Raw genomic sequence first — 26,556 nt, forward strand, 5'->3', positions numbered from 1 at the left:
CGCGGGGTTTGTGGCTCCAGAGGGTTCTCTGAGCACCTGACATCTACTCCCGTTTCCACACCACGGGGTTTGTATTCCTCCGGGGACGGGGGCTGGGAGCTGGGTGCGGGCAGGAGCGGAGGGGTGGAGAGGTGGGCAGGGAGAGCAGGCCTCTGGGACGGCCCACGTGGGGTCGCCGCCTCCTGCCCTGCCCAGAGCCGCACACAGAGCAGGATCTGGTTTTCCCATTTGGAGAGGGAACGGGGCTCCTCGGTGCCAGACTGAAATGTGCAGGAGCCTGGCCTCCCTGGACTTTCATTCATTCTTTGAACAAAGTCATTCATTCAGCCAGTGTTTGTCGAACACCTACGGTGTGCCAGGTTCGGGCCCGGCACAGGAGCACCTCGGTTTGCCTGGACGCCAGGCGGGGAGCACGGCCCTCCCCACGGACGGTGCTATCGAGCCAACGGCCGAAAGAGGAGGAGAAGGAACTATGTGCTTGCGGGGGGGGCATAGAGGAGGGACGGGGTCTGAGAGTGTGGCGGAGACCCACGCGTGTGTGGGCCGACGGGGCCTGGGGTTCTCCTCGACCCGTGGACACTACCCCAGGGATGGTAGGCGCCTTGGAAGGCTCCGAAGCGGGAAATGGCACCACCGATGCGTTGTTGCAAACCACAGAAAGGTTCCTGTCACTTGTGTTCCTGCTGTCCCTGCGTGGTCGCCCTCGGCGGTCCAGTTCTCAGGAGAACGGAAGCGTGGCCCGTCCACGTGGCAGAACCCCACTCTCCTGGCAACCAAAGAAACCACCTCACACAACGTGGGCGACTCTCGGGGACGCTCTGTCGCTGGAGCAGAAGTCAGACCCCAGGGCGCCTGGGTGGCTCAGTGGGTTAAGCCACTGCCTTCGGCTCAGGTCATGATCTCAGGGTCCTGGGATCGAGTCTCTGCTCAGCAGGGAGTCTGCTTCCTCCTCTCTCTCTCTCTCTGCCTGCCTTTCTGCCTACTTGTGATCTCTCTCTATCAAATAAATAAATAAAATCTTTAAAAAAAAAAAAAAAAAAGTCAGACCCCAAACGCACACCACATGGTCCCATCTGTGCGGAATTCTGGAACAGGCCAAGTCAGGCGTGCGACAGAGCAGCGCTTGCTTATGCTGGCCAAGGGCGTGAGGGCTCACCCTAGGCTGATGGGGAGACGCAGTGGTCCCATCGCTATGTGCACTTGTCAGAACTCATCCAACCGTGCACTTTGTCGTATGTGAACTATATCAGGATGAAAAAAGAGTCGAACTAAAGAGGGTTCTCGGGCAGAAAGCAGACCAGCCAGGAGACAAGCGATCAGGCTGGAGGAGAGAGTCTGCCTGGGTAGCTCACCACCGCCATCATTCCTAGGCCAGAGGACAGGGGACACCCTGCCAGACAGTGCCCCTAAAACCTCTTACAACAAAGGAAGGGAGGCCTTGGTTTCCCCAAGGCCAGCGGAGGGAGGCTGCCACGCCAGCTACGGCCTCCGCCTGGGAGCCCAGGAGAGAGGGATGGCCCGGCCGTTTGCTACAGATGCGAAACAAGGTAGCCGAGGAGAAAACACTGTCTCATTAGTCCAGTTGCCAAGGAAACCCAGGTGGGGAAAGAGCAGGCAGGACCTGGCGTGGGCTGGCAAAGCACCGTGCTGGTCGGCGAGGCTCTTTGGTGACGAGAATCGACTACACCTTGTCCTTCAGCCGCCGCAGACACGGGGCTCCAGCAGCAGAGACCGCTGGCCGCTCCCTGGGGCCCGGGGGAGAGGGCCAGGACAGAAAGAGGCTGCAAGCTGAGGGTTCTACTCAGGGCCACTTTACTCTGAGGTTGTTGCCAGGTTGTTGCCGAGGTTGAAGGCAAGAAAAGAAGTGTGGTCTCCTGGAACCAACAGCTCTGGTCTCTCGAGAAAAAAAAAAAAAAAAAAAAAAAAATCAGAGACAAGTGTTGGTCACGTGGCATCTCAGCTGTTGGACCCCATCCCTGGGCTCTCACATATGCACTCCTGTCCCTGCCTCCCTCCAGGGCGTTCGAACCACAGCTGCCTTCCGAGCCCCCGTTCAAGGGAGCAGGACTCGTCCCTTTTGGTTTCCTCCGCCCTGGGGACCCGGGAGGCCTGCGCTCTCCCCTCCACCCCGGCCCATGGGGACGCTCATGGCGAAGCTTCTCCTGCCGACCCTCAGCAGCCTGGCCTTCCTCCCCACCGTCAGCATCGCTGCCAAGAGGCGGTTCCACATGGAGGCCATGGTCTACCTCTTCACCATGTTCTTTGTAGCGGTGAGTCTGGGCCACTCGCCCAAAGGCACAGGGACACAGGGAAGGGGTCATCTCTCCATCACCTGCCTACACCGGGGAGGAAGAAAAGTGATTTGGAGGAGAAGGAAAGAGTCTGGAGACCGGGAGAGAGGGTTGGGGGCCCCCCTCCTCCTCTCTGGACCTCAGTTTCCCCGTCTGGGTCGGGAAGCCACCCTAGGATTGGTGCGCACAAGACCAAGCCCACAGTGGGTCAGCAGCGGTTGGTCCAGGACGAGCCCTTCGAGTCTTCTGGGGGGGCCCCTCCTTTTGCTGCCGACAGACCACCCCAGGCCCCCCCTTCCCTCCCCCACCACCGCTCCTACCACACTCTCAGCTACAAGCACAGGGCAGCAGGGCCGCGAGGAAGGGGCTGAGCCAGGCCTGGGAGGGGGTTAGTGGAGTTTAGGGAATGTGGAGGGCCTGGGTGATTCTGATTCCAGAATTCCGGGGCTGGCCCCGGTTCAGGAGGGCCTGCTCACGTCTGCTCGTCTCTCCCTCTCGGAGGCCCGTGTCTCCCTCCGAGTCCTTCTTCCTCCGCGCACAGGCTGACGACTGTCTGTCCGTCCCTCCCTCCCAGCAGCACACTCTCCCTCTGCATTTTTCCTGTGGGTTTTCTCCACCTTTGCCTTTTTCCCTTTCTAAGTGTCTGTGTCTGGGTCCCTCTGGATTTCTGGAGCTCTGTCTCCACAGAACCTGCTCTCGGGCCAAACCTCCTGGTCTTTCCCTGTCTGGCTTTGTCCCCCGGGCCCCCCACGTGTCTCTGCGGCTCTGTCTCCCATCCTGAAGCTTCGGTCTATCTGTGGGTCCTACCCTCCGACCTACGTACCTCTCCCTCTAATCATCGCTCTACCGACCTAATCGACGACCCATCCCTCTAACCATCCCCGACCTGTGTCTCCGGGCCGACCTGTATCCCTCTGAGTCCTCCCCCGCCACGGTCTGCCGCCCCAGCTCCAGTCAGACTCACCCTTCTCTGCAGCCTGGCTCCCCGCAAGAAGCTTGCACCAGGGAGGCGAGCGTTCCCCCAGCCACGGCCTTGTGGCAGCGCCAGACATGTGAAAGCTCGCACGGCTCCCACCGCCGGCTGGCCTTGCTCCAGCAGCCAGGCCTCTGTGGGCGAGGGTCGGGGTCCTCGGGGCAGCCCTGGGCGGGCAGGTCTGTGAACACACGCACGTGTTTGCAGACATGCGTGCACTTGTCACGCCGACCTCCTCGTGAGCCGAACCCGCGCTCATCTGCCACAGGGGAGGTTGTGTGCGCATGGGCTGGTGCCCCCTCAGGCAGCAGGACCTGGGACTGGGGGTTGCCTAAGGTTTTTGTCTCCACGCCCGGGTGGGAGAGATCTTGGGCGCAGTGGTTCTGGCTGTGGGCCAGGGTCCAGGCTCTGGGCCGTGCCCGTGCTGTGGACACACTGTCTCATGTAGTCCTCTCGGCTCCCCGTGAGCCTGGGATTGTGACCAGCCCATTGGACAGATGAAGAACCTGAGTGTCGCAGATGCGCTCTGGGGCTCTCGGCTCATTCAAGGCATCTCGTCCAATGCCATTCCATTAGCTCCACAAGGGAGCCCTGCTTGGGTGAGCTCCAGGAAGTCAATTTGACAGATGAGAAACCCAGACACAGAGTGGACCTGGGACTTCTCCGCGGGTACAAGGGTCTTAGGGCCGGGGAGAGGAGCTGGGGGTCTTGTTCCCAGGTCTATGTTAGACCCAGCCCCGGAAACCACAGACATGCCAGGCCGCCCCTCCCCGCTGGGCTGGGCTGGCCCCCAGCTGCCTCCAGGCTGACCTAAGAGGCCCACCCTGTCCCGCCCTGTCCCGCCCAGAGTGGCAGAAGCAGCTGCCTCCTGTGACAAATGTCCTCGGGCCTCAAAGCCCAACTCAGCCCCTTTCTCCCAGAGCCCCAGGCGACACCATTACCCTTTCTGCCTCCAATGTGGCTTCTTCCGTGTTCTGGCCAGAAGCCTCCTGCCGCAGTCGCTACTTCTGTGTCCAACACGGTGCCATCTGCCCCATCACACGGAGTCCCCCGGCCCGTCCCCGAGAGCGGGTATTCTCGTCCCTGTTCGACAGAGGAGGCCCCAGGCTGCCGGCCACCCACCTAAGCTCACCAAGCAGGGATCCGTTAGGTGGGCCTCTGGAGGCTGTGCTATCTCCCAGCAGACCCCCGGCGCACTCCACCTCTGCTAGCCCCATCATGGGCCAAGTGCACCCCTGCGTCGAGAGAGGCAGGCTTCACAGGCAGGGAGGCCAGATGCCAGGCACTGCTCTGCCCAGCGCCCTTGGCAGGTGGCACTGCTCTGAGTCTCCCCTTCCCCACCTGCCTGATCGAGATGAGCCGAGGGCCTTGGGGGAGCCGCCTCCTGGGTCAGCTGCCCTCCCAACCACCCCAAAGTCTGCCTCCCCGACCCTGTGTTTGCCTGGCCAGGCTGAGACAGAGCTCTCCTGCCCTTCATGGGGCCGAGGCAGACACCCCCAATCATCTCACAGTGATTAAGTCTATGATCATAGATGGTGATCTGTCCTACAAGGGAGAGGCCAGGGAGCAGAAGCCCCAGATGATGGGGATGGGCAGTGTGGGGAGCGATGTAGTTCCAGAAGTAGCAGGAGAATATCCATGTCACTCACAGGGCCTAGCTCTGCCTGCCAGAACTGTGCGCATCCAGAGTCCTTCTCCTTGCCCTATCCCCAAGGTCTGAGCACCTTGATCAGGCCCTACCTGAAGCTTATATTTCCCCAGCTAGACGCTCTACTCCATCCTCTTTCCCTGCATCACTTCAAAGGGTGCAGCATACAAAGTTCAACCCTGTTCTCTTGGTGGGTCTGACCAGGGTGCAGAGAAGTAGGACTGTCACCTCCCTCATTCTGGACACTATACCTCTATTCATGCCTCCTGGGTGCACCCTTGTTTTCGGTCACCTATGATTGTAACCAATAGGAGCTCTAAGTCAAGCCCGACTTACTTGACTCACTGGGCGACCCAGGGCTCCTGCTCCCCCTCTAACATCCCTGGGCCTCCAGACTTGGGCTGATCTCCTGGACGCCCCCTCCCTCCTGTTGAGCCGGGCTCACCAAGAGTTGATTGTGCTGGTTCCCAAACTCGTTTACACCCGTGGGACTTGTCAAAATAATTACATCACATAATTAAATATTACCTAAAGTGATGAAATGTGTATGCAAAAGGAGAGAGTTGTTGTTTTCTGTAAGAATTCAGTTGACTGCTTTGAGAATACTCCACAAAGGTATTCTGTCTTAAAAATTGCTATTAAAGGGCTTCTGGGTGGCTCAGTCAGTTAAGCGTCTGCCTTTGGCTCAGGTCACAATCCCAGGGCCCTGGGATCGAGTCCCATGTCAGGCGCCTGCTCCATGGGGAGCCTGCTTCTCCCTCTGCTTCTCCCCCTACTCTGTTCTCTCTCTGTCAAATAAAAAAATAAAACTTTTTTTTTTAATTGCTATTAAATAGGGTGCTGGGGAGACTACAGGAGACGGGAGAACGTGCCATGCCGTGTTCAACACGGGGGTCTCCGCAGTCTCCCAGGACCTTAAGGAAACTGGAGCTAAACAATGGGCTCCACAAGGGTGGCTGGAAGCACCCCAAGAAACTCCTAACAGTGCAAACCTCGGACGCCACCCAGCCCTGCGGGGGGAGCAGCGCAAGTCCTCACCGGCCCCTCCCCCCGCAGGGTTCTGGTGCCCACTCACATCTGAGGACCTCCCCGCTGGGACAGCCCACTCACGACAGGAGAAGGCCCTCCCAGGCCCCTGTAGGGCTGACGGGCATCCAAAAACTAGGCCACAGCTTCATACCCAAAGATGCTGAGGGAACGCACACACACCTGCTCTGAGTAAACTCAGGTGCTGAAGGAACTTGCAGGGCGCGTCTTCGGGGTCCCCACCTCGGCGGGCTTCACGGACTGATGCCTGGACTCCGTGTGGTCACGTCATACACGCACCGGGAGAGGCCCGGCCGGGCTCTGAGCACATCCGAGGCTCCCAACCCCTCAGGGGAACGTTTTGTCGAATCCCCACAAGACACCATGAGGGGAGTGGTTGGCGGCACCTCCATTTTTCAGGTGGGGAGACTGAGGCACGAAATGACTTGCCTGAGTCTCGCGGCTAGCGAGTGGCCTGGCTGGCGGGGAGTGGCAGGGGCCAGGCACGGCTGGGGCCTGTGCTGTCCCCTCCAGCCGCTGACCGCCGCGGTTTCCCAGCAGCTGCACCACGCCTGCGACGGGCCCGGCCTGTCGGTGGTCTGCTTCATGCGCCACGACGTCCTGGAGTACTTCAGCGTCTACGGGACCGCGCTGAGCATGTGGGTCTCGCTGATGGGTGAGTGGCCGCGCCCTGTCGCCCAGTGTCCCTACCCCACCATCCACCTGCCGCTCCCAGAAATAGCCGAGCCCTCTGACTGCCCCCACCGCACCGGGAGCGTCTCTGCCCTCTCCTGGGCTTCGAAGCCCGGTTTAATGGATGAGACAGGACGCACCGTCTTTAAACGTCCCGATCCCCATCTCTGCCTCCGGCTCAATCCCCATGTGAACGAGGCCTTGTCCGGAGCGCCTCACGCGGCAGGGCCTGGCCTGGAACCCGTGGAGGGGCTTCCAGCTCCCCCCGCCTGGGAAACCGCTGTTGCACACCCGGGTTTGCCCCCAGGGCGTTTCTTGAGGCCCTTACCAGCCGCCGGGCCCACCACCACCGTCAGCTCAGGCTTCTCCGAGGCTGGAATTGCTCAAAAGCGTAGTTTCTGCAACTTTCTTCTCACTTAGCGCCGTCTGCAGGCAACGTCAGGACACACGGGCCCCGTCGCGCGGGCTCCCTGGTACTTGTCCAGGTTCCGTGAAGGACCCGCATCTTTCCTGTCTCTTACCTGCGTGTCTTTGTCCTCGGTCCTGGGGCTCTCAGGGGCAGGTGTGCCATGCCCTGCCCGTGACCCCCACGCAGCTCTGTCCCCGTCTGTACCTTACACCCAGCCGGAGCTCAGGCCTCAGGGTGACTGGGCTGGGCCCTGGGGGTCTCTCTGGCTGGGGCGCCTCTGGGGTGCGTCTGGGGGAGCCGTGGCCGGGGGGGGGGGTGCCGAGGGGCTGCTCACCCCTCCCGGCTCCTCCCCCACCCACAGCGCTGGCCGACTTTGACGAACCCAAGAGGTCGACCTTCGTGATGTTTGGCGTCCTGACCATCGCGGTGCGGATCCACCATGACCGCTGGGGCTACGGGGTGTACTCGGGCCCCATCGGCACGGCTGTCCTCATCATTGCCACAAAGTGGGTGCGTACCATGCGCGCCTCGGAGGACGGGGACACCCGCCCCCGTGACGCCTCCACCTCGGGGTCTCCGTTTGTCCCTGTCTCGGGGCTTCCGCTAGAGCACAGAGACAGGGAACACCGGGCCCCCCGCCCCACGGACCGTCTGTGCCGTCCGTCCCCACTAGCTCTGGACCTAACCCAAGTGACTCCACTTCTGGGCCTTGGTTTCCATGTCTGGAAAGTGGCTGTTATAGGAACAGTTCAGTACCTGCTTCAGAGGTTTGGTTCAAAGAAGTTGGGTTAATGTATCTGAAAGTGTTGGCATAGAACTTGGCTTCTAATGTGCTCGACACGTGGGAGCAACAGCCACTATCATTATTACTCTTTGCAGAGAATGACTGCTTTAGAGTTGCGAAAGCCTAGATGATTCTAGGAGGACTTCACGGAGGCGGAGAGCCTTGAGGAGGGAGGCTGTGGTGTGTAGTGGACAGGAAGTTGGAACAGCCCCTAAGCGATGAGGCAGCCTGAGCCAGACTTTGCAACTCTGCCATCTCTTCACTGGGTCCCCTGGGGGTCCTGACACACAGTCCCCAGGCCTCCCCACAGCTCTCTTGTACCAAGGCCCTCCTGGCTGTGAGGCCTGAAAGCCACCCACGCTTCCCCAGCTGACAAGGGATGCCAGAGCAGAGTGGACCCAGGGGCACTTCCTGGGACCCCAGAAGGGAAAGAGCTGAACCCTGCAGGGACCAGAACACAGGCCCGGCCTGCTGGCCGGCCTGAGGCTGGACCCATTCTCCAGCCATGCAGCAGCGCAGGCCCCAAGGTGACCTCCTTCTGCCACATTTTCGCCCCTTTGGAGCTCCACCTGGAATCTCGGGGTGTCCCAACTCCATGTGCTGGCACACACCCACTCAAGGACCCAAAATTAAGGCCCAGATGGCAGGGCCTCAGGGGATGGGGTGGAGGGGTTTCAGGCCACCTAGGGAGCGGGAGGGCCGTTCTCTGGGAACAGGGGTCAGGCTGGGCAGGTGGCGCAGAAGGTGTCCATCAACCCGTTTTACAGCTGCGGGAGTGAAAATAAAGTCCTGCTTCTCCCACAGCAGGGAGTAGAGGATTCGTCCTGCCGTTCAGTTAATGAGGGAAGTAGGGCTCACAGAGGTCAGCAAGCAACAAGAAGTCACGCGGCACCGGCTGAAGTCGGGCCTTGACTTCCCAAGAGAAAGGAAGGAGCCTCTTTCTCCCTCCAGCCTCCCCAAGGGGGAAGGCTGACCCAGGAGGCCCCCGGAGCTGCCCGTGAGAGCGGGGGAGGCCTGTTGGGTCTGCCGTGTCCCGGGAGAGACCGCGTTAATGAACGTGCCGGAATGCATAAACACAGAGCCCGGGTTGCGATAGTGCAGGCTCGCTCCCCGGCAGGAAGTAGGACAGGCTGCCCCGGGGGGCTGTTCCTCCCACAGGACTTGGCGGGCCTGGATCTGTGTTTGATTGTAATTAGCCAGAATGGAAGCCACTCGCCAAGTTTCCGTGGAAAGCACCACGGCGACTTCCACGGCCCTCGGGCTGTGGATCCGCCACGGGAGCCAAGAGGTCTGCCTGGCTCCCTACATCTGGGGCTCAAATTGTGTTTTTCAGACCATTTAGCATGGAGTTTATTTTGGATTTTCAAGGGCAGTTTCTCCCTAGGATGAGGGTGGATTTTTCTCCCAGAGGTTCGTCCCTTCTCGAGCCCGAGTTGGGAACAGCAGCCCTCAGGGAGGGGAAGCAGAGAGAGGCGGGTGTGGGGGCCGCGGGCCGGGCCAGGCTAGGACGGGACCCTGGGCAGGCACAGGGCCGTGGCCAACCACACCCAGACCCCACAACCGCGCCCACCTGCCGTCTGCGCCCCCGCGGGGCCTGATGTTTTATCAGCAATGGCTAATTCCAGAAAACCGCACCCAGACTCTGGTGGGCCAGCCCACCCCGACTGGCACGGGGCTCCCCCGCAGCAGGTGTATGTGGCTGTGGGGGGCCCCAGCCCTGCGGGGGAGGGGTCCACGATCCACGGCGTGCATTGTGCTGAGATCCCCAACAGCGGCCCTCTGAGGCACCTCGGCCCCAGGGGCTGGAAGGTGCCGGGTGTGGTCCCTCATTTACTGCGTGTTGTCCGTGTGCGTGAACCCATCCTTGTAGGAGTCAGTGCCGGCTCACGCCTCCCACTAACGTGCACACCTGGGCAAGCAGAGAGTCCTGCGCTGGTCAGCTTGTCTCAGGGGCACTACCATGGGTCCTGATCCACGAGCCACTGAAGGGTCTGTCGGACCCCAACACGGGCATCCCTGTGGGCCACATGGTGGGCGGGGTAAGCCCTCCAATACCCCCTCGCTGAGTCTGGTCCCCTGGGGGTCCCCGCTGCCCAGCAGGGGTGTGTGTGCAAGGGTTATCTTGTTAGCCCAAAGAGGCAGGCAGGGATGGGGGCGGTCCTCACTGGGCACACTGGTCCAGGGGTTCCCAACCAAGCCATCCAGGATGGGGCTCCCTTGGGGCCTGCCGCCGCAGGACCAGGCACGCAGGGCACCTCCCTGAGCCCCATCCCCCGGCCCGAGGGTAGCCAAGGGACACGTGGGTGCCTGGGGCCAGCTCTCCAGCCAGCCATGAACGGCCTCCCTGCCGGGTGACCCCTGCCCGGCCGCTCTCCCCGCAGCTGCAGCAGATGAAGGAGAAGAAGTGTCTATACCCCGACAAGAGTGTCTACACCCAGCAGATAGGCCCCGGCCTCTGCTTCGGTGCGCTGGCCCTCATGCTGCGCTTCTTCTTCGAGGTACGGGGACCGGGGCTCCTCGGGGGGCTTCGGCAGCTCCCCTTGCTGCCTCCTCTGTCCCTCCTGGTGGGCGGAGGGAGGCCCCCCTCCCACCACAGCACGGCCCGTCGGCCCCCAGCTTTCGCTGTCTGCGGGGATCTGAGAGGAGGGACCCAGCCAGATGGGGCCTGAGGCTGGGGCACCTGCAGGACTAGGGGAGGGGGGGGAGGGGGAGGAGGAGGCGGGGGGGGGGGAAAGGGGAGGGGGAGCAGCCCAGCCTCCCAGTCAAAGGCCCAGCACACGGTGCCTCTCCCTCCAGCACCCCAGGGGCTGGGGTCGGGAAAGACTGCCCACGGGCTGGACGCTGAGGGGAGGTCCCTTAGAGGAGGTACTCGGCCAGATCCGGTGGGAGGGGGACCGGCAGGTGCCCCGAGGCACGGAGGGTTGGCGGAGCCCGGGGCCACAGCCCAACCCCCCTCCCGCCCCCGCAGGACTGGGATTACACCTATGTTCACAGCTTCTACCACTGTGCCCTGGCCATGTCCTTCGTCCTCCTGCTACCCAAGGTCAACAAGAAGGCCGGAAGCGCAGGGCCCCCCGCCAAGCTGGACTGCTCTACCCTTTGCTGCGCTTGTATCTGACATGGCCGCCCGCCTCTGTCCCCGTCCCCTGCACAAGCCCCTGCCCTCCCCCCATCTCACACCCAGGAGCGCCCCGGAGAAACGTCTCCTCCGAGCCTGAGAGGTCCCCAGGGATCTGGGGCCCACCCTGAGTGCTCCTGGAGACCCCAGGTACTAGGTTTCCACTTTGGCCAAACTTCATGCTGGAAAGAAAAGACCTTCCTCCCTCCTCCCCCACCCCCCTCCTCCTGCTGCTGCGTCTCCACAGTCATGGCCAACAGCTGTGTCTACAGAAGCCTGGAACCTGTGTGTCCACCTCATCGGCCCTCTCCTCGTCACCCAGAAGTTCCGGCCCAGCCCCGGCCGCAGAGGGGCTCTGCACGCGCCCCCTACTCACAGCATCAGTTTTCTCTTGGAAACTAGCGTCACCACTTATGCCCTGTGCCCTCCGGCTCCGAACACACCCGGTCGGGATTCCCGACGCCAGAAGAGGGGCAGTTCTGTCCTTGGCCCAGGCCCGTGTGGCCAGCCCTTCAGCCAGGTCCCTGAATCAAGCCACTTCAGGAATGGAGACCTGTGAAACTCCCCAGTGCCTTACTTGGTTCCCAAAGCTGTGTACTCAGCCCTTGATCTAATCCATCAGACAAGTCTGCAGTAAAGCACGATCATTCCGCTCTAAAGACAGAAGCCTGAGGCTCAGAGGGAATGGTGGGCTTGAGGCCCCAAGCCAGTGAGGGCAGAGCTGGGCCCCAAGCCCAGCCCGCCGGTCCCAGAGCCGTGCCCGCCACCTGACCCGGGAGCCGTCCCACGGGCAGGCATGAGCACCTGTGTGGGTCCTCGGAGCACCCCCAGCACTCCGCCCGAGCTCAGAGCCAGTGTGGGGAGGGGGTCCGGGTGCAGGGAAACCTGAGGAGAGGCCAGCGGCCCACAGCTGGACACCCGGGGCCGGCTGGCCGCAGTGCAGTGGGAGGCCAGCGAGCCCCGGCCCCGAGCCCGTCTGCACTGAGCCCCGGGGGCGGGATCAGGCCTCCCAGACGTCACCTCACAAACCTGAGCCTCCCCAGCAGCCCCAGCTTCCCGAATGATGTGGGCACATCTGTCAGGCAGGAAGTTACCTACACCTGTCTGGGGCCTGTTTGTATTTCCAGAAGAGGCGCACCCAGCCCCACGGCAGAGGGCGGCCCGTAGCTTGTCCTAAAGTCACCTCTTGCTCACCTCCGGGGCCAGGAGAGAGCTGGGGACAAGCCTGACCCCTCAGCCTGGCCCCTCTGTCTGTCAGCCTCCCTGACAACCAGAGGTCCCGCGCGTGGGGGACTGGACGCCCAAGGCCTCCTGCCGGCTCAGCCCCTTTCTGTCGCTGGAGGCCGGTGACGACAGAGCAGCCGCTCAGCTCTTTCGCGCTGGATCTGCGTCCCGGCCGGGCCGCGGGCAGCAGGGATGCGCCACAGCTCCGCTTCCCAGATGAGGAAACTGAGTCTCTGTGCTCCGGTGCCGTCCACCCAGACAGACGTGTCCCCGCCTTCTCCGGCGCCACGATGGCCAGATGCTGCTTCCAGTGGCTTCTTATCTGGTGGGGGATGTGGGCACACTCACATGTACTGTAGACACACGTGCAGGCCACATGCGTGTGCTCACCCAGGAGGAGACAGAGCGCCCTGCAGTGACTTCCCACCAGGCCCGGCTCCCGGCTCCACGAGGGGAGACCCCCGCGGCAGGGAAAGGGAAGGTGCTGAGGGGCACACCAGGGGCCTGGGGGAGCAGTCTGGGAGCAGGCATCCCCAAGGTGGCGGCTTCCTCCCCAGCCCTCCGCCAGCCCCCCCAGCCCCCGCCATGCCCCGCGAGCACATCCCAGCTCCCGGGTCTGCGGCGGCCCATGGAAAATGGGAGGCAGTAGCGTGCTCCCAAGCAGGGAGGAGGCGAGGGGCCTGCCAAGCGCGTAAGGCCCACACGAACAGGCTACTCACTGTGGCCGCGCTGATTTATGAGGCTGTCCGGGAGCCCAGCCAAGTCTGTAAGTCATGGACAATTAGGAGGCGCGCTCCAGCCCTCAGCCCCATCCGCCTCTCGGGCTCTAGGCCCGCTGTGCCACTCCGAGCAGGCTCAGCGCCATGGAGACCCCACCGTGCTGATGAGGACACGAAGGGCCGGGGCGCAGTGGCTGGTCCTAGCCTCCGGACCCTGGCTGCGGAGGTGGCTGTCCCCAGGGTCTCACTCCCCTCCTAGTGGCATCTTCCTCCAGCTCAAAGGCTCACGTTGACATCTTGGTGGCTCTAGAAGGGCCAGGGCATGAGGCCCGGGAGGGAGACAAAAGGGAGCCCCCGCCCAGAATGGCCGCCCCTTCACCTCAAGACTAACAAGGAAGAAGGTCACGGTCTTCAGATCAAACAGTGCCGAACCCCACTGCCGCCCAGCCCAGGCTCTTCAGGCCTTAGAACTGGACAGTCACGGCACCGGGAGCCAGCAAGGACCTCCCAGGCCCTCCCAGATCCCCGGGGGCTCTGGACAGGACCCACCACCCACCCGGATTAGGGAACCAGAAGTCCTGAGTCTGCCTCCAGCGGGGCGCGATCGTGGAGTCCCAGAGGTTAGCCGCCGGCTAACCCGGAGCACCGGGTGGTAGACGGTGCTCAAGACCGAGAGATGCTTGGGGCCCTCGGGCTCGCCCGCTGCTCGCCGCCCCTCCCACCGCGTGGCTGGAGCTACAGAGGAGCTAAGTATCCGTTCATTTTCATTAATTTAAATTCAAATTGCTGCAGGGGTAGTGATGCAGGGTCTCCGGACACCTCGTTATGCATGAATTTCTGATAAAAAGTAATGACTTTGCCTGCGTAAATCTCCTGGGGTATTTGGGACGTGTGTACACGTGACATGCTTACACTAAACCAAGAATCACTGTTGACCTGAAATTCGACTTTGACACAGTGCCCTGTACTTCATGAGACAACCCTCTCCCCGTGGCTACGGCCCACAGCTGTGGCTCGGGACGGCACGCCCATTGGGAACTAAAGCAGCAGGGCAGCCCCCTGGACGTGTGGTTTGGGGCTCCTGAGTGACACCAAGTGACACGGGCAGAAGGGCTGAGAGTGTGGGACGCAGGACGGGGCTGCGTCCTCCCCCTGCTGGACGCCCCTGAGCCTGGGGCTGGGGGAGACACGGGCCTCTCTGGGGCCAGCCCCGGGCTCCAGGCCCTGCGGAGCACAGAGCGGACTCAGTGGATGGCCCTGCTGGAGACCTCGTGTGCCCCGGGCCCAAGCACACACCACCTCCCGCACACACACGCACACTCGCGTGTGGGGCTCCGTTGGAGGGGCGTGGCCCGCCTCCACCGCGGCAAACGGAGAAGCGTTAGAAACACTTACAACCACGCAGACGAAACAGTGTATGTGGGGCCCCCGCGTCTCCCTGGGAGCTGGGAGCCAGGCGAGGGCCGTGGGGCCGGGAGGAGCCAGCAGCCTGCGTGCTGGGAAGGAGGCGGTCTGTGCGCTCTGGCCGGCGTCTGCTGCTACCGACATTTCCTGTCTCTGTTCCTCTGCTTCTTCAGTAAGACCATCTGAAACCCAAAACTTTTATTGCCCCTTTTAAAGAGGCTTTACAGCTCCCCATCTACCTTGTGGGGGCTGCCGGCGGGGCTGAGCTCTAGCTAGCGAAAGCAGGCCGGGCAGGAATCCGCCCTGGGCTCGGCCTCAGGGGCTTGGCCCAGGACCCGCAGGAAGGCAATGGTTTGCTGCGGGAAGGAGTGCCGGGTATGTGGGCCAGACGCTTCTGCAGAGCCTGCGGAAGGCCCAGGGCGTAACCGGGAGGCTGGTCAGCCGCGCGAGCTGCTGGGTGTCATGATCTCAGGGTCCTGGGATCGAGCCCCGCATCGGGCTCTCTGCTCAGCGGGGAGCCTGCTTCCCCCACCCTCTCTGCCTACTTGTGATCTCTGTCTGTCAAGTAAACAAATAAAATCTTAAAAAAATAAAATAAAAAAGAACACGAGCTGCTTAGTGGCCGCACCGGGCACGTGCCACCGTGGACACCCCTCCCGGCACGGGGCCCTGCGGCCCATGTCGGCCCATCTCCACACCGGGTTTCCTCGCCTTTGACCAGGGACGGCAGCCTTGCCTGCAGGCCCACTCCGGCCCATGGGGTAAACTGAGTCAAGGGCTGGCTAGACTGGTCTTGGGAAAGAGGAAGCAGGAGGCTGGGCTGGGGGGTCAGGTGCAGACACGAGGGTGGACCTCTCCCCTCGTGACCGCACACGGGCTCCCAGCCCCCTCCCGGCTCCCTCGGCCTCAGCGGCTTCCTCTGTAGCAGTGCCCACCCCACCCCGCAGGGTCATTGCCAAGACTGAATGAGGTCACTGAGTACAGAGCACTTAGCACAGTGTTGGATAAATGGCATGTAAGAAAGGGCGCCGTTATTTCCATTACCAGTGGTCACGGGCAAACAAGCGAAGGGGCCCTTATCACCAGGAGACGTTCACCCCAGATATGGCACCAAATGCCTCCATTTGCCAAGGAAACAAGTGTTTGTTATGGATCAAGGAAGTAAGCAAGGAAGACTGCCTGGAAGAGGCAGGTTCGAATCTGAAACCAAAAAAGCAAAGTGGCCTGAGCCGTGGGAGCCTGCAGATGCCTGGCCCCTGAGCCTCGTCCATGCCAGCTTCACTGTGCCACAGCTCTGAGTCCGACCGCCTTCTGTGCCGCGAACCTCCCCCGCCCTCCTGCCTCCTTGCCATCAGAGCCACGAGAGAACCACGGCTGCCCTGACGGAGGGAAGGGTTCCACGGCTGGGCTCTCCCTGCTTCTGACTCTGGCTTGTGATCCAGGGCCAGAGGGAGCTACACGGGTGTCGCCTGGCATGCTCAGGGTCCAAAGGGGGAGGGGGAGGAGCCGCACTCCTGGGCTGCCCACCCTCCAGGGTGGGGTGGGGCGTGCCGTCACCCGAGCCCGTGAACAGGACATCAGAGCAGGTGTGTGCTGGCCTTGGGGTTCAGCCTTGCACGAGAAAGGGCCATGGGATGGGTGCCCACAGTGGCCACCCATGCCAGCAGCTGTCCGAGCCTAGGGGCCTCGCGGGGAGCCCCCCCCCCGCCCCGGGAGCCACCCCCGGGCTCTGCCTTCCCGCCGCACACCCGCTAGTGGGGCAGTGGAGACAGAGGTGAGTGAGGCACAAGGGTCGGGGAAGGCTCTGCAGAGCAGGTCCCATCGGTGGGTCGAAGGAAGATGTCGGCCACTCCCCACGCACAGTTACCAAACATTTCTCAACACAGGAATGGGTGGGTTTTTCCATGTCTTGGCGAGGGCAGACTCGCGGCTCCTTGAAGAGCCCGCATGGGATAAATGGCTCACCAGTAACCTCAGAAGCCTTGGCCTCGACCCCTTGCCGACCCGCACGCCAGGAACACAATGGAGGGGCCAGGGTTGGAAAGGAGATGTCTCTGCAGTGCTCACTCCCCGGGGCCACGTGACCCTGGTCACCCTCCAGCCCCCGACACCTCCAGAAGGAGAGCCCCTTGCTTATCCTGTTGGGACCATCCAGCAGGGCAGTGGGTGGGCTGGCCCCTCCTCCCACAACCCCCCGCTGCCCGAAACCCCATCCTGGCTCGGGAAGGCTGGCGGAGGCACACGGGACCTGCAATCTGACCGGCAAACTGGCGACACTGTCGAGCTGCCGTCGGGGATGAGTGGACACATGAGCTCCCATCACCCAGCCCTGTGCACCGCAGAGGAGCCCTCCAGGGAGCCCTCGGCCGAGAGACTGAGATCCCCACCCAGGAGGCAGCCAGCCAACGGCTGCAGCCGCCCCAAGCTCAGGGCGGGCTGGATAGGCTCCCGCCAGAAGGCCCCAGGGAAGGAGGAGACCAGCAAGAGCCTAGATCTGTGTGTCGGGCCAGTCGCCCCCTCTCCCTCCCGAGAAGCTGGGCCCCCACCGGCCTTGCCTTCATGGGGTTTTGTTTTCCTAACAGCTCGGCTAACAGGAGACTGCTGGCTGACGGCCCCAGCCAGCGCCAGGCTATCGGGTAGCTGTGGCCACATCTGGAAGATGTTTGGCAGAGCCCCCGGGCCCCTGCCCCCCAGTAGCGGGCCTCAGAGCAGCAGCAGATAAGGGCCTGTCTGCTGCCGGCTCCAGCCTGGGCTCTGGGAAGACGCCGGCCTCAGCCCAACAGCCCTGACTTCCGGTGCCAGGAGGGGAGGGGCCGAGGGCTATCCCGGCCTGGGGCCTCCAGCCAGTTCGAGAAATCACAGAGTGGCAGACCCCACGAGGTCAACACAGACAACCTCCTGCCGACACCTGCTCCTCTCTGCACTGGGCCCCACGACCCCCATGTCCTCCGGACTGTGCGATCAGCCCCGTTACAGCCGGGAAGGGGCTCTCAAGGCTGTGATCACGCCCTCATCCTGGCGCATCTTGGCTGTCCGCATTGCTCAGACTGGGAAACAGGGCCAGTGAAGTGTCAGCCTGAGGTCTCACATGGACAGAGCTGGGACTTCTTTCTTGGTGCGTGCTCCCCAGTCCCGTGTCCCGTCCTCTGCCGCTCACGGCCCCTCTTGTCCTGCTGTGTGAGGGCACAAGGCAGAACTCCGTTGTGGACCATCCAAGCCGCCGGGTGCTGCATCCTTCCGTGAGCGCGCAGGGAACCCAGCCGGCCTGCCCAGCGCACTGCACAGGAATGCTGGGAGGGCCCCACCAAGCCTGGTGCAAAGCTGACCATACAGCCAGCGCAGGCTTATAAACCCGTGCATGCGTCCGCAGAGAAGCAGGACAGGCAGGAGGCAGAAGGCATGAAAGTCTGGCCCTCGGCGTGCCCCAGGCCTTCCGGACCCTTCCGTATGCTGCTCTTTGTGTACGGACTCGAGCCTCTCCACCATCGCCCTCTGAGACAGGCACTGCGGCCCCCTTGCTCTGATTTCCTTAGGATGTCTTCTTTCTTAATCCGCAGATTGGGGGCGCTGGTTTCTCACGGGCGCTGAGGACAGTCTATGAGACACCAACGTGGAAAAATGGCTCAGACTGGCTTTGTGCCCCAGCATGGGGTCAGTTTTCATGATGGGCCTTGGGAGCCCGGCGTGTTTGCGTCTCACATTCTGTGGGAGGCCATCGGACGAGCTCCGCGGGGTCATCTGAACCCTTACCGAGTGGTCCCAGCCAGCCAGCGGGGCAGAGCTCGTCCAACCTTCCCCCCCCGGGAATGAATGGCCTTTGAAACAAAGGACACTGGCCCCGACCCATGTCCACATGCCAGCGAGACGAACCTCAACCTTTCCCTCACACCACACCCCAAAATTCACTCCCCAAATCAGAAAGCTTCCAGCAGAAGACATAAGAGAAAATCCTGGCGACCTTTGGTCAGGCAAAGATTCTTAGATAGGACAGCGAAAGCGTAGTCCGTCCGAGAAGATAATCAGTCAGCTAGTTTCATCCAAATTTAAAACGTTGGTCCTTCAGAAGCCATCATTAAGGAAATTTAAAAAAAAAAAAAAAAAAGGGCAGCAAGCTGGGAGGAAATGCTTGTAAAATACATATGATAAAGGCCTCGTATCCGGGACACGTGAGGGAACGTTCAAAACTCAGTGACGAGATAAACAACGGGAGAAAAAAAAATGGCAAATATTTCAGCAGACACTTCACCAAAGACTCAGGAATCACCAACAAGCACGTGAGACGAACGGTCAGCGCCGCGAGATCAAAGCTCACGGAGACACCCCTGGGCGCCACTGGGATGGCCGGCTGTGCTCCAGACGACGATCCTGGGGCGCCTGGGTGGCTCAGGCGGTCATGCCCCCGACTCCTGATCTCAGCTCAGGAAAGGACCTCAGGCCGCGCCCTGCACTGGGCTTCGTGCTGGGCATAGAGCCGGCCTGATGCTCTCTCCCGCCCTCTGCCCCTCCCCCTCTAAAAACAAAGCGAAAACACTTTGACTTTGTTTCCGAGGTCCGGTATTCCCAGTATCTGGATCTTCTTGTTGATCTGACCCTATGGTCGACCAATCCGGTCAGCTTTTGCTCATGGTGCCTTGTTCCCATGTGTATTTCGTGAATTTTTACTCTGAATGGCTCGTTTGGAGCTGTGGAACTTTCTGGAAGTTTCCCGAGGCCTCAGATGAAGGCAGATTCCTTTGCAAAGGGTTTGCCTTTGCTTCCACCCTACAAGGAGGTCCCTCCCCGTCTGAGATCCCTTTCGACTGAGATCTCTCGTCTGGGGTGTGGGGGTGGCTGAGGGACTAAACTCAGGTCGCGCGGACACATGAGGGCCAGCTTAGGACGATGAGTTCTAGAGAATTCTCCCTCCTCTGCCAGCCCCGGGCTTGAGCTAGGCACTGTTGATGCAAACCCTCAAGGTCGGCCAGTTTCCAGTTCCCCTCGACAGTGAACGGGGCGCTTGGGAAACCTGAGCCCATGGAGGTGGCCTTCAGCGGCACCCCGCCACGGCCAGTCTCAGCATTTTGTCTTCTGTCCCTAGTCCCAGAGAGAGCCCAAAAATGACGCTCCCATTTACCTGTGAGAACAGGAAAGTTTCAGCTCCCCGTATCCCATAAGAAGACAGACTCTTCCTCGGCCATCACCACCGGTAAACACGAAGACCAGCATCCAATCCCTCCCAGCCTCGTGACGTCCTGCTTGGGGCGACCAACCAGTGACCCGGTTCCAGCAACGCCCCTTCCTCAGCTCCAGAGCATCCAGTCCCCACACGGCCCCGCGGGGAGGGCCGGAGGCCACACTCGGTAAAACTCCGTGCTTACAACTACGCTTCTCCTTGTTTGTTTGTTTGTTTGTTTGTTTTTAAGGATTTATTTATTTTGGGGAGAGAGAGAGAGCACAGCGGTGAGGGGCAGAGGAAATAGGAGAGAATCTCTCCGACACCCCGCTGAGCACGGAAAACAATGCGGGGCTCGATCTCACCACCTGAGATCACAACCTGAGCTGAAATCAAGAGTCGGATGCTTGACCGACAGCCACCCAGGCCCCCGTGTGTGACCCCTGGCTTCTTTGTTCCAGAGTGACATGGTGGCCTCGTCCTCCGACCTCTTCAAGCAAAGCCAGCGTGAGTGTACCGCGTTCTCCCCGTGTCCCTCCTTCCCCGTCCTGGCCCTAAGGCCCAGCCACCTCCCAGCCAACAGAAGACAGCGTGCGGGACGGACAGCTTTTCTTCTAGCCTGAGTCTGTAGCTGCTTTTCTTTTCTTTCTTTTTTTTTTTTTAAAGATTTTTTTTTATTTATTTGACAGAACACATGTAGGCAGAGAGGCAGGCAGAGAGAGAGGAGGAAGCAGGCTCCCTGCTGAGCAGAGAGCCCGACGTGGGACTCGATCCCAGGACCCTGAGATCATGACCTGAGCCGAAGGCAGTGGCTTAACCCACTGAGCCACCCAAGCGCCCTGTAGCTGCTTTTCATGTTGGTAAGAACAGAAATCTTTTTCCCGTCATAGTACAGACAAGGAAACTGAGGCACAGGGACATTAACTCGCTCAACAGCCAGTAAGTCAGAGACTCAAACCTCAGAACCGGGATTATCGGGCTCCAGGGTCTAGGCACTCAAACTGTGCCATTCTCAACAAATGAGTTAGTGATGGGTGAATTCATTCACTCATCCAATACTCACTGAGCATCTCCTACGGGCCAGGCAGGGTTGAGGCCCTGGAGATTTGGCAATGAACAAGACACCTGGCCCTGCCCACGGAAGCTCACACTCCGGGGAGCGGGCAGAGGAGTGGGAGTACGTCTGCAGAGCCCTCCTCGGCAGAGGCCAGTGGCAGCCGTCAGAAGCCTGCATCTCCGGAGGGCCCTGTGCCCATACTGGCCACGCGGGCCGGGCCTTGAGGCTGGCAGCCCTGCTCTGAGTGCCTGTGCCTCTGACAGGGAGGAGGAGGGAGCCCACTAAACCCCTGGGGACCCCAAGGCACAGAGAAGCTTTGTGACTTGCCTGAGGCCCACGGCCAAGCCCGTGGATTGAAGGAAAGCCATAGTTTCCCCTCCCCTGTTAAGGGCCCCCAGAAGGACTCGGGTAAGGTCTTCCAGTCAGAACACCTGTGGGTTCAGGGACGGCAGAGATCACAGCCGCAGAGTGGGTCTTCCTGCAGCGGACGCTGGCGGCCGTGACCAGGCTGCTGTGCATTCTTCTGTTGGAAGACAGCCTCTCCTCTCACTTTAGGAACCCGAGCCAAGGCCATCCCCTAGCCTTCTTAGCCACACAATGTACCTGGGAGGCCTCAGGAAGTCAACAGTTTTCCCAGACTCTGCGAGCCAAGCAGGTCTTGGCCTCTGTCCTGTTCCCCCAGGGTCACATGCCCCCAAAAGGGCCCTGACACCTGTGTCCCTTGGTCAGCAGAGCTGGGAGCAGTGGGGGTGTAGGTTTTCTGGACTATGTCATTCGGGAAACAGCTGGGCACAGCTGTGTCCTGAGGACGCTGCCCCAGCCTCGCCTGGAACACAGGGTCAGACGCCATTCCCAGCTCGGGCCCTGCGCCAGGAGGCCAGGCCAGGCCAGGCCAGGGGACGGCGTGTCCCCGCCTGACAAAGCAGTCCCCGCCTGCCCCCGGGGCTGCAGTGCGGAGGCTATCTCTCTCTAGCCCCGATCCAGAGGAATGTGTGCGCTTCTTCCCTGGACGTCTTCCCAAGCTGGGTGACTTCTGCGGGGAGGGCCATGGGCTGGTGTCCCAGAGTGTCTGAAAATAAGGCTGAAGAGGGATTGGTGGCTTCTGGAAGCCTGCACCCCGGTTCTCATCAACCTATCCAGGAGCCACCACGGGGCCCTGAGGCCGTGGGGGAGCCCGGCTCCAACCTCCTGCAGGCCGGCCGCTGTGGGCTGAGGCCACGCTTGGTTCAGACTGTGGCTCTCCCCGCTCATGGCCGGTGAGAGGCCGCGGCCACGTCCCCGCTCTCCCTCAGCTGCGAAACCTCACGGGGCCCCGTGCCGCCGGCCCACCAGGCCTACACGCCTCCCCGCGGGCCGCCCTCACCGGCCCTTTGGTTTCCCCTCCTGCTAGGCAGCACCCGGTACTCTGCGCCCCGTGTGGACACGGGCGTGCACCTGCGACACCGTTGGGACGCCTCTGCTCCCTGCCTGTTAAAATCCAACTCACCCTCCGAGACCGGCCCTTCCATGGCCCCCACGCTGCCCCTCCCCGAGCACCCTCCCCCGTCCATCCCTCGGGCTCAGCGGGGTCCCGCTCCCACGGGCGGATCCACGCGGGCCTATCCCGACGGACGGAGCCCCCCAAGCCCCGCCGCATGGACTCGGTTCCCCTCCGGGGCCCGGCTGGGATGGATACAGACCTGTCCCACGTGGAGATGACACCCGTTTCACCACACCGGCAACACACGGGTGACGATTCTAACTTGCTCAAAGCAACCATCTTTCTCACCTATGACCCCGGTCGTTCCTGTGCGTCGTAGAAAACCCAAACATGTGGATGAATAAACCACATGATGAAACCACCCCCAAGTCCGAGACGCTGTCCCCTGCGGACATGCAAACACTAGGTCAGGGCCTCCGTGTTCTCTCCTGAGCCCGTCACGGCCCAGACCTGCGGGTCAGCCCCAGCCGAGACTGGGTGGACCCGAGCTCCAGGAGGAGCCCCCGTTGGGCAGGACTGCCCGCCCAGTCTGCAGCTGGGCCCCCGGAGCCCTACCCAGAGGCCCGGCCTCTGCTCTGGAACCCAACTCCGGCCAAAGGGAAGGCCAAGTCGGCAGCAGCTCAGCTTCCCAGAGGCCAGGGGCCCGTTCCAGTCCTTGAACCTGCGGTTCAGGCTGGCCAACCTGGGGGGGGGGGGGAGCAGCAGTGAGGACGCTGCCCTTGACCCCACACAGACGCTGTGGGCTTCTAAGCAAGTGAAACCCCCTTCTGCCCTTCCCGAGGGCGGAGTGAACACGCCGGAGGGCGAGGCCCCGAGGCAGAGCCCGAGGAAGCCCCGGGCGGTCCCAGGGACCCCGGCTGTCAGCCCCCCGTGGCTACAAGGCTGCGCGCCCAGAGCCGCATCCTCACAGCACTGAGGGGCCCATCTGGGGGAGCCATGCGTGACCCCCGCGTTTCCAGTGCAAGTGGAAGAGGTGTGAACGCCAGGACACCCCCGAGCTGAAGACCCCCGCCTGGCCTTTCAGGGGCCGGTCCCCAGGCTGGAGCACTTGACTCCGATGCCTAAGTCTGAACCTGGAAATGAAGGAGGGAAAACAGCCGAGCCTGGGGAAGGGGCCTGTGTCTCAGAAAGAGCAGAGAGGTCCGCCCGCACTCGACTTGGACTCTCGGTAATGAGCCGGTGAGAGGCAAGATGGTGAAGCGGGAGCGGGCCTTCCTGCCCCGGAGCCCCCAGCCCACCCTCCCGGCGCGGCGTGGAGACCTCCGCGGCAGGTGGCTCTCTGGGGTCCCCGCCGTGGGGTCGCTCGCACAGGCACGCCAGCCCCTGTCCCATGGAGCTTTTCACTCAGCAAGTCCTGCCCAACAGACAACTCAAAGGGCACAAAATCTGTTGTCCCAGCAGAAGTCCCTGCAGAGAGGGACTTGTGGGCTCAGGGCGCCGAGAAAGCCCGGAAGTGTCCGCAAACAGAGGCATTGGCTGTTGGCCTTGGAGAGGGTCACGTCCGTCCACAGGCAGGGAGGGGCTTGCAGGACAATCTTGGAGAACCTTCCCCACACCCGCAACATTAGTGCAGCTCGCTGGAACCTTCCAGCCCTGGCCCACGGAGTGCACGAGGGCCGTCCTCCTCCAGAGACGGGCACCAGACCGCCATCTGGGACAGGCAGGGGCCACATTCAGGCCAGCGGGCCCCGTGCTGCCGTATTCGTGTGTTCCTCTGGGTCACCACTCCCATGGGACTCGGGACTCCAGGAAACAGTGGCGGGACCGTGGTGAGCAGAAGTGGAGAGAAGCCAGGCAGCCACAGTGTGTGGGTCACCCACCCGGTGGCCACAGGGAGGTGCCATCCAGGCTGCATCTGGGGAAAAGGGCGAGGGGAATGTCCTGGACAGAGGGGGCCTGACCCCCCCACCGCGTTCCAGAAGGTCCACGCCCACAAACCAGTCCCTTTCAGGGCAGCAGGGACCTGGTATCCATCCTCCAGGCCCACAGCAGAAACCCCATTCCTAACAGGCAAGAGACGGTCGGCTTCTCAAAAGGGCTGCCTTCGTGGGCAGCTAATCGTCGGATCCCACAGAGGGTCCCGTGAGACCCCAGCCCTCTACCGGCCCCCGGGTCACGGAGTTGCTGTGGGCCAAGCCCCTCACACAGACACGCTGCCTACCTCCGAGATGAAGCCTTCAAAGGTCGGGGGGCAGGCGAGGACAGGCACCTCATCTGCGTCTGCCCCTGAAATTGTGGCCATAGTCCCAAACCCCTGTGGCCATCTGAGACAACAGGCCCACTGGAAGCCAGCCCCAGGAGGTGTGGACACAGCGACGGAAGACACACAGCCACAGGCACACGTGGCGTCGACGCGTGTCATTACACACACGGGCCCGGCCTGGGTGTCCAAGGCTGGACCCCCCCCAAAGCCTGACTTCTCTTCCTTGACACCCTACGCAGTCTCATGCTCTAGTCCTACCTGCTGGTCGCAGCCTTGTCCTCGCCCGGCTCCGAGCTTCTCCCCGCCCTGGGCCTTCGGCGGGATAGCCGCGCCGCCTGGCTGACCCTGCGGGCTCCGATGCCCGGAGCTTGGGGCCACTTCGTGGCCGGGGAGCGTGTTTGGTCCCCCCCGTAGGCTGGGAACAGCAGCCCTCCCCTCGGCGCCACTTGACCCCGCCACACGCCTGTCCTGCCCCTGCCCACTGAGCCCTTCGGCCCCTTTGAGCTCCCCCACGGGGCTCCCTCGGGGCGGTGGGGCGGGTCCAGATCCCACGGCCCGGCGGGAACTAGCCACCGCGTGCCGCAGAATCATCCGAGGCGGGAGTGGGCGCGGGCACATGGGCCACGGGGACAAAGCCGGCCTGTCAAACAGGAAGGGACATCATTTTGTCACAGCCTTTTCTCGCCCGTGGAGCAGGGAAAGGACCCCCCCCCCCCGCACTGTACGACAAGCTCGCACACACTCATGCTCTAGACGCACCAACATCGACCGCCGTAAATGAACAGCCTCGCTCACCAGCACTCCCCCAGCTCACCAGGCACCCAAAGCTCTACCCTGGCTGTGGGGAGGGGGTGCTGGCCACAGCGCGGACCCCAAGTCCCCGCTCCCCGCCCTGCCCTTGGGTTTCCCACTGGAACATTTTTTATAGACTCGAGACCATCATCAAAACAAGATTCAAAATTCAGTCTTGCTTTTGGCAGGGAGTCCCCAGGGCAGCCCGGGGGCCAAAGATAAACAGGAGGCACATGGCGGGGATCAGCCCCGTGTCCACACCCGCCTCCTCTCCCGCTGGGCTGGTTCGCGGGACCAGGAGGGCCGGTAGCAGACAGGTGGGGTCATGGGCACCCACCCAGGATACTGGGCATCTGGCTCGGTGCTCCCCGGCATTCGTCTGCACACTCGTCCCCACGCCCCCCACGAACAGAAGAGGAGAGGGAGGCTCACGGTGGGGGGGGCTCCCCCGGCTCGCACAGCAGGGACTGACCCCCGGTTCTCTGGCTACTGTGCCAGACCCAGGAGCAGGAGAGGCAGGGGTCACAGCCATGCCCTGAGGAGGGGCCGACAGCCTCACTTGGCTTTTCTCTGTTCCCTATCATGCCCGAAGCAGGATACACCTGATGGAGGAGGTTGGCTGAAACCCCCAGAAGGTGCTCAATTATGTCCCCCAGGGGGCATGCAGCCGGACCTCCGCTGGGGCTCTGCTGGGGCCTGGCCCTCAGGACTGATTCCCTGAGTCACGGAGAAGGATGCTGTGTCCTCTGCGCAACCCCCATCGGTGTGCTCTTCTGTCCCTCTCTCGGCTGAGGGAGGGAGGCTTCTGCCCACCCTGGGACCCCCAGCCTTGACCGGACACTCTGTCCTCACCTCTCGGAAGGCAGGAGGCCGGAGGCCGGTCCCAGGCTGGGCTTGCTGTTCCCTGCGACCCGGACCCACCCACCCCAACATGAGCCGGGCCCGCCTGCGCGGGACCCCACACCTCTCTCCTCAGGAAGTGCGACCCTCCCCGGCTGCTCCGGTCGACACCTCCGGGTCAGAACTGGCTCACGGGGCCACCGGGCGGCAGGACGGGGACCTGCGTTTCCAGCCAAGCACACGGTCTGTGCAAATAAAAGCAGGGGCCCGTCTAGGAAGGAGCTGGGAAATCAGAGGTGACCGCGCTGCCTGCACCGGCCCTGCGGGCAGACGAGGGAAGGCGGCTCCGCGGCGGGACTCTCCCAAGGACCCTCGGCCCGGCCTTGCAGAGCCCCAGCAGCCAGCAGCCGGCCGGGGAGCGAGGACGCCCGTTTCACTCCGCGTGCACGCTCCTGTAGGAGGCCCCGGGGAGCAAACACGCAAGCACACACGCACACGCCTCTACACACTTGTATACACACGCACACGCATGCACGTTACACACATGTTCACACGGGCACACGAACACTCACGCTCGTGCACACGCAAGCCGCTTGCTCTTGGCAACTCTGGGCCAGACAGCTCAGGAGCAGCCTGCCAGACCCCGGGCTCGTCCAGCCCCGTCCCCAGGCCGGCCTGTGACCCTTTCGCAATGTCCTACCCACCCAAAGCCCACACGGTCCTGACCTGGGGCATCTGGCTGC

At 62.3% G+C, this 26,556-nt stretch overlaps 1 protein-coding gene and 3 long non-coding RNA genes across 4 annotated transcripts; 2 read left to right on the plus strand and 2 right to left on the minus strand.

Annotated features, from left to right (window-relative positions):
* Positions 1-1,052: 1,052 nt before the first annotated feature.
* On the minus strand, positions 1,053-10,797 carry LOC131812803 (uncharacterized). Its single transcript, XR_009346491.1, has 5 exons — positions 6,122-10,797; positions 4,206-4,347; positions 3,256-3,445; positions 2,247-2,336; positions 1,053-1,896 (listed from the first exon to the last, which is right to left on the minus strand). It is a non-coding gene; the product is annotated as an uncharacterized LOC131812803 (long non-coding RNA).
* MYMK (myomaker, myoblast fusion factor) lies at positions 1,990-10,942 on the plus strand. Its single transcript, XM_059142717.1, has 5 exons — positions 1,990-2,270; positions 6,500-6,614; positions 7,402-7,550; positions 10,206-10,322; positions 10,793-10,942. The coding sequence occupies exons 1-5, from the start codon at positions 2,136-2,138 to the stop codon at positions 10,940-10,942; spliced, it is 666 nt and encodes a 221-aa protein (XP_058998700.1). The 5' UTR covers positions 1,990-2,135.
* A 688-nt stretch (positions 10,943-11,630) lies between these two features.
* LOC131812802 (uncharacterized) lies at positions 11,631-19,491 on the minus strand. The gene is made up of 4 exons (XR_009346490.1): positions 19,403-19,491; positions 14,281-14,471; positions 12,886-12,930; positions 11,631-12,488 (listed from the first exon to the last, which is right to left on the minus strand). It is a non-coding gene; the product is annotated as an uncharacterized LOC131812802 (long non-coding RNA).
* Positions 19,492-19,682: 191 nt separating this feature from the next.
* On the plus strand, positions 19,683-25,901 carry LOC131812804 (uncharacterized). Its single transcript, XR_009346492.1, has 3 exons — positions 19,683-19,948; positions 20,131-20,301; positions 25,566-25,901. It is a non-coding gene; the product is annotated as an uncharacterized LOC131812804 (long non-coding RNA).
* Positions 25,902-26,556: the final 655 nt, after the last annotated feature.

Source organism: Mustela lutreola, chromosome 12 (genome assembly GCF_030435805.1).
Source record: "Mustela lutreola isolate mMusLut2 chromosome 12, mMusLut2.pri, whole genome shotgun sequence".
Taxonomy (NCBI): Eukaryota; Metazoa; Chordata; class Mammalia; order Carnivora; family Mustelidae; genus Mustela; species Mustela lutreola.